Here is a 7,500-nt window from a genome sequence, read left to right on the forward strand (position 1 = left end):
CCCAGCAATGATCGAATTTCCCTGGCAATGATCGACTGTCCCTCGCAATGATCTATTGTCCCTAGTAGTGATCTACTGTCCCTAGCAATGATAAATCGTCCCTAGCAATGATCGAATGTCCCTAGCAATGATCGACTGTCCCAGCATCGATCAAGTGTCCCTGGCAATGATCTACTGTCCCTAGCAATGATTTGTTATCCCAAGTAGTGATCGACTGTCCCTAGCAATGATCAATTGTCCCTTGCAATGATCGAATGTCCCTAGCAATGATCTATTGTCCCTACTAGTGATTTACTGTCCCTAGCAATGATCAATTATCCCTAGCAATGATCTTTTGTCCCTACTAGTGATCGACTGTCCCTAGCAATGATCGACTGTCCCTAGAAATGATCAACTCTCCCTGGCAATGATCGACTGTCCCTAGCAATGATCTATTGTCTCTAGTAGTGATCGACTTTCTCTAGCAATGATCAATTGTTCCTAGCAATGATCGAATGTCTCTGGTAATGATCGACTGTCCCTAGCGATGATGTATTGTCCCTAGTAGTGATCGACTGTACCTAGCAATGATCAATCGTCCCTAGCAATGATCCATTGTCCCTAGTAGTGATCTACTGTCCCTAACAATGATCTATTGTCCCTAGTAGTGATCGACTGTCCCTAGCAATGATCGACTGTCCCTAGCAATGATCTATTGTTCGTAGTAGTGATCGACTTTCTCTAGCAATGATCAATTGTTCCTAGCAATGATCGAATGTCCCTGGGAATGATCGACTGTCCCTAGCGATGATCTATTGTCCCTAGTAGTGATCGACTGTCCCTAGCAATGATCAATCGTCCCTAGCAATGATCCATTGTCCCTAGTAGTGATCAACTGTCCCTAGCAATGATCTATTGTCCTTAGTAGTGATCGACTGTCCCTAGCAATGATCTATTGTCCGTAGTAGTGATCGACTTTCTCTAGCAATGATCAATTGTTCCTAGCAATGATCAGATGTCCCTGGGAATGATCGACTGTCCCTAGCAATGATCTATTGTCCCTAGTAGTGATCGACTGTCCCTAGCAATGATCAGTCGTCCCTAGCAATGATCAACTGTCCCTGGTAATGATCGACTGTCCCTAGTAATGATCATTTGTCCCTAGCACTTATCGTCCTGTCCCTAGCAATGATCATTAGTCCCCAGCACTGATCGACTGTCCCTAGCAATGATCAGTTGTCCCTAGTAGTGATTGACTGTCTCTCAGGTTGGCAATGAACGACTGTCCCTAGCATTGATCTACTGTCCCTAGCAATGATCGACTGTCCGTAACAATGACAGCTGTCCCTAGCTTTGATCATCTATCCCTACTAGTGATTGCCTGTCCTAGCACTGATCTTGTGTCAACCTGGCAATTATCGACTGTCCCTACAAGTGATTGACTGTCCCAACCACTGATCATCTGTCCCTAGGAAAGATCGACTGTCCTTGGCACCGGTCGGCTGTCCTTAGCAATGATCAATTGTGCATAGTAGTGATCGACTGTCCCTAGCGGTTATCCACTGTCCCTGGCAATGATCAACTGTCCCTACTAGTGATTGATTGTCCCTAGCACTGTTCATCTGTCCCTTGCAATGATCGACTGTCCCTATTAGTGATTGACTGTCCTTAGCAATGATCAATTGTCCCTAGTAGTGATCGACTGTCCCTAGCAATGATCGACTGACACTAGCAATGATCATCTTTCCCTACTAGTGATCGCCTGTCCCTAGCACCGATCATTTGTCCCAGCAGTGATCATCTGTCCCTAGCACTGATCATCTGTCGGCCTGGCACTGATCATCTGTCCCTTAAGTACTGATCAACTTTTACTAGCACTAATGTCTCTAGCACTGATCATCTAGCTGTCCCTGGCGCTTGTTATCTGTCCCTAGCACTGATCAACTGTCCCTAGCAATGATCTATTGTCCCTAGTAGTGATCGACTGTCCCTAGCAATGATCTACTGTCCCTAGTAGTGATCGACTGTCCCTAGTAATGATCAATTGTCCCTATTGGTGATTGACTGTCCTTAGCAATGATCAATTGTACCTAGTAGTGATCGACTGTTCTTGGCAATGATCGACTGACACTAGCAATGATCATCTGTCCCTACTAGTGATTGCCTGTCCCTAGCACTGATCATCTGTCCCTAGCAATGATCAACTGTCCCTAGCAATGATAGACTGTCCCTACTAATGATTGACTGTCCCTAGCACTGATCATCTGTCCCTAGCAATGATCGACTGTCCCTACTAGTGATTGACTGACCCTAACACTGATCATCTGTCCCTAGCAATGATCGACTGTCCCTAACAGTGATCAACTGTCCCTAACAGTGATCGACTGTCCCTGGCAATGATGAATTTTCCCTAGTAGTGATTGACTGGCACTAGTAGTGATTATCTGCTCCTAGCAATGATCGACTGTCCCTAGCATTGATCAACTGTAACTAGTAGTGATTATCTGTCCCTAGCATTGATCATTTGTCCCTAGCACTGATCAATTGATCACTAGTAGTGATTATCTGTCCGTAGCAATGATCAACTGTCCCTATTACTCGACATCTGTCCCTAAGTGCTGATCATCTGTCCCTTAAGCACTGATTAACTTTCACTAGCACCGATCATTTGTCCCAGCAGTGATCATCTGTCCCTAGCACTGATCATCTGTCGGCTTGGCACTGATCATCTGTCCCTTAAGTACTGATCAACTTTTACTAGCACCAATGTCTCTAGCACTGTTCATCTAGCTGTCCCTGGCGCTTGTTATCTGTCCCTAGCACTGATCAACTGTCCCTATCATTGATCATCTGTCCCTAAAGCACCAATCAACTGTCCATAACGCTGATCATCTGTCCCCCAGCACTGTTCTTTTGTCCCCAGTATTGATCATTTGGCCCTATTACTGCTCATTTGTCCCTAACACTGATAAACACTGATCAACTGTTCCTAGCATAATTGATCATCTGTCCCTAGCATTGATCATCTGTCCCTATCACTGATCATCTGTCCCTAACACTGATCAACTGTCTTTAGTACTGATCATCTGCCCCTGGCTCTAGTTATCTGTCCCTAGCACTGATCATCTTTCCCTAGCATCGATCATCTGTCCTTACTCTCCTTAAACCCCCCCCCCCCCCCCAATAATATTCAACCAATACTTAATTCTTATTTCTACAGTTCTTTTTGCTATTTTTTGTGCAATACTGACCAACAAATATTTCAATGTCCACTAATGTACTCCAGAAAACACGTTTCATGCAGCTAAAAATCACAAAAAGTATCATGATCTGGAAAACCCTTTCCTGGGCATCTACAGGCATTGCATGGCAAATAAAATCTGCTTTTAAATAATTTTTCTTTACTCTGTTAATTTATTTAGTTTTTGCAGCAGTAAAATCAAACAAAAAAGTAACTAGTCTTGTATCACCGACATGTACTTATTCAATCAAACTTGATCAAAAATAATCTTTTCCTAAAGAATAACAACAACAAGCTGGTAACAGACAGTGAATTTAATGGTTGGGGGTATGCTTTCGCTTTCTTTTTGACCAAGGCTATCTTTGGTATATAACCTGAGAAGAAATTCTTAAATGAAATGCTTGGTACTACGTTCCCCTCAACTTACGTCTTCTAAACATCGTGTCCTCTCTTTAGAGGATCTCGGCTCAGATCCAGCGATAAGGGAATATGCTATTACTACGTAGCCTATTCTTTTCTTTTGTCTTCTCAGAAGTTGCAATTACAGATGAGTTTGGGGAGAAGTACTAGGGACAAATGATCAGTGCTAGGGACAAAATATCTTTGCTAGGGACAAATGATCAGTGCAAGTGACAGTTTATCAGTACCAGGGACAGTTGATCAGTATTAGAGACAGATGACCAGCGCCAGGGACAAATGATCAGTGCTAGAGAAAGTTGATGAAAGTTAAGGACAGTTTTTCAGTGCTGGAGACAATGCTAGGGACAGTTGATCAGTGCTAGGGAGAGATGATCAGTGCTATGTAAAGTCAATCACTACTAGGGACAATTGATCATTGCTAGGGACAGTCGATCATTGCTAGGGACATATGATTAATGCTAGGGACAGATGATCAGTGTTAGGGATGAACCGTCCTGGGTGATAAAATTACGCTTGGAAAGGCTTTTTTCGATTGTCAAACGCGGAAATTCGGTTGGAACAGACGAAGCCGCGAAAAAAAAAAAACAAACCCACAAGCTTTTTTGTATTTTTATTTTCCATCAGGCGATTCTCGACCCCTGGACAATGACTTCTACTTATGTTTGTTACATGTTGTTTTTTATTTTTTTATATAAAAATCCTAGGTTAATTATGCAAATTATGACAGTTTGCGTTAACTAATGGTCGAGTAAGATACAGCACTTTCCACAGCCAGTCATTAACTAGTACAATACGCTCTCTACTTTTTTGTCTTGCTTTAAAATAGCTTTTCGCAAGCAAAATCAAGTCGCAGGTGCGATTAATTTTCATCCCGTACGTCCGACCGGTGTTCAAAGAAAACTATATTGCCTGACAAATCAGGACATTGACAGAGGGCAAAAAAAAAAGTATCACCTGGCGTTTATAAACCTCACAATGCAGGCGCGCAAACTTTTTTTTACTGTGCCTTTCAATAACATGCGGACCCTTAAATTCAAAGGTCAACCAACAAAATAAATGAGGTTTTCGCAACCGTCAATCAAATGTTCGGCGGCTCCTCCGAGCTTCCGACTACTGTCGAGCGCGCAATAATCAAATCACATCGTTGAGCCCAGTTCAGTCAACATAGTCGGAAGCTGGGAGGAGCCGCCGAACATTTGATTGACAGTAGCGAAAAACGCATTTGTCGGTTGACCTTTGAATTTAAGAGTCCGCAGGTTATTGAAAGGCGCAGTAAGTATTCACCGTTTTGAAATTATTTTGTTTTAGGTCCATACGATGATCAATGCACGTTCAAGAAGAAAGTTCTGTAAACTACTTGTGCACAACTAAATACAACCTAAGGAAGAGAGAATGATTGATGGACTACCACGAAATTTCTAATAAAATGGTCTAAGTTAAAAAATGTTAAAGTGACAGAGTGAATAATGCTGCGGCTCTCGCTAACTGGCTATTGCTGGTATTGTTCCAGCTTCGACTGTATTCCAAGTGCTACTTAGATTAAAAAGAATATCACTCCTATTATTCACTTTGAAAGGGTGCGTGCTTATCACTATACCGGCGACGTTTTTCAGCCTTCGTTTGAAGCAGAAGATAGTTTATTTCAAGTTAAAAGTTTATTATCTAAACACTAATAAAATGGTAGGTGAGGTTTTGCGCGAAAACTCTTCATGTGTGAAAAACATGTTTCCTCCATGGGTGAAAAGATCACCGTTGCTATGGTTACATAAGAAATCTACAAATATTAAAGTGAAATGGTTTGGTATTTCATTAGTGTTTATATAATAAACAGAACACTTCATGACCGCTTGGAGATACGAAATTTCTCTTCTCGTGTTGAAAAATATGTTACTCGGATTTCTCAACATTCGCAGAGAAATTTCGTATCTCCGCCCAGCCATGTAATATCCTCTATTTATTTGACGGTCCGCTGTTACTAACTTAAAAAGTTTGTGAGGGAAAGGAAATGACAGTAAAAGACTGGATTGCCTAACAGTCACTTGAGTTCACGACTGATTTAGCATACAGCACTAGAGTTTCGGGCTTTTAGACTATTATTAGCGTTTTCCATAGTCGATAACCTGCATTCTAAATGGAGTGACGTCATTCTCTGCTCCATCCAGCTCTCTGGGGCCCACAGGTCAGTTTCGCGGACCGTAAAATCCACAACCATTTGATCAATGTTTCAAAAGCAAACAAATTTTCGGAATTTAAAGACAAAGAAGAATGATTTTTTTTATGGTAGTAAGTTGTGTGGTAGTAAGCCTTAAGCATACACCGCATCGGGTGGACTAATATAACTCCATCACTTCTCATGTAAGCATTACGACTTTTACAAGCTCTAAAATATCTGGTGAGCAGTTTGCGTGTGAAATAATGAACTCATTTTTCTTGCATCGGTACTACTATAGACCGTATTCATAAATGGCGGCTAAGAAATTATTCTTTTGTTTTTATGTTAATCATCCTCACTAGCCTCGTTAGCATGAACAAAATTCAAAAGATTTTTTGCTCCAAAGTGAGGCTAGTAAGGATGATTAGCATAAAGACAAAAGAATATTTCTTGGCCACATTTATGAATACGGTCTATGGAACCCAGAGTCGATCAGATTTACGTCAGAAACCAAAACGAGAGGGAACCAGTGATACTACTACAAAGCGCAAGAGAAACGGAAAATCGGAAAACACTGAACGTGAGTAAAACTTCCGAACACGCGTAATCCGAGCAAAACTCGAGAAAATCAGAAGTTGGATAATAAACAGTTTGCGTACGATGGACCAACAAATTTTGCGAAGGATAACGCCAGCAATCCACACCGTGGCAACCACTTCAAACGCACGAAAAACGTTCACGACATTACACGAAGCTGCGTTGAAGCTTCACTAGACATTTCCACTTGCACAAAAATTAAAATACCCGGTAAGTATGACAAGTTACTCTGTAATAAATGTCTTCCTCCTGCAAACTCTAAAGCGCCCAGCACCTGGACAAACTGGTTTTAAAACTGGTCAATCAATATATCTACAAGGTATTTGGCGACGTCAGCCCTTGAACTTCGTATTGTCAATCTGAACATCTGCAAAAAACACAAGATGATCAAAGAGGTATCAATTAGTAAAATGAACAACGAATGATGGAAAATTTACAGGCAAAATTTAAGACATGAAACGTTTTTGCTACCCAACTGCGGCGTAATCGCAAATCATTGTTTTTCGCTCGGTGATCTTGTCTAAAAGTCTTAACAACGCTGCCGGTGACCTTGCACTGGCGAAGACATTAAGAATCGAGTTTTAAGTCTTAACGTTTGCACATATATGAAAAAAGCAGTGAGATTTGTACCTATACAATGTCATCAATAGGGTTTTCTACATGTAGTTCTAGTCTTTCCGGCCCTCAACCACGTTTTGGGATTTTTCTTTGCCAATCAGAAAGGCAAAACGCGTCTTTTCACATCTGAGCAAAACGTTTCATCTTATCAGAAAGGACCGGCCAGGCTGTACTGTGTTTTTGCGCAGTCGCGTAGTCACTGATCACATCGTTTTCAGAATTTGGCATGAGCCGCCAGGAGTGAAGTAATTAAAAGTAAAGTACAGTAAAGTAAAAGTAACCAGGGACACTAGTAAAATAGCAACACTAATTAACATATGGTACTTAAAGAATTTGACAATTTACAGGAGAATGATAAAAACTCAAGGAGTATAAGAGATCCTACGCTAGCTTATGTACAAAAGAAAGTTGTAAAAAATAAAAAATGTTAAATAAAAATTTAACGATTCTATTGGCTACAAAAATTACAGCAATTGCTATTGTTAGTTAAAAT

General features: G+C 41.1%; 1 protein-coding gene across 1 annotated transcript in view; it reads right to left on the reverse strand.

Annotated features, from left to right (window-relative positions):
* Positions 1-4,874: 4,874 nt before the first annotated feature.
* LOC137969410 (AP-2 complex subunit alpha-2-like) overlaps positions 4,875-7,500 on the reverse strand; it is a 33,024-nt gene continuing 30,398 nt past the window's right edge. The window contains exon 25 of the mRNA XM_068815629.1: positions 4,875-6,756. Coding sequence (XP_068671730.1) covers positions 6,679-6,756 — 78 coding nt within the window. The 3' untranslated portion in view covers positions 4,875-6,678. The remainder of the gene's footprint in view (positions 6,757-7,500) is intronic.

This window comes from Montipora foliosa, chromosome 9 (assembly GCF_036669935.1).
Source record: "Montipora foliosa isolate CH-2021 chromosome 9, ASM3666993v2, whole genome shotgun sequence".
NCBI classification, from domain to species: domain Eukaryota; kingdom Metazoa; phylum Cnidaria; class Anthozoa; order Scleractinia; family Acroporidae; genus Montipora; species Montipora foliosa.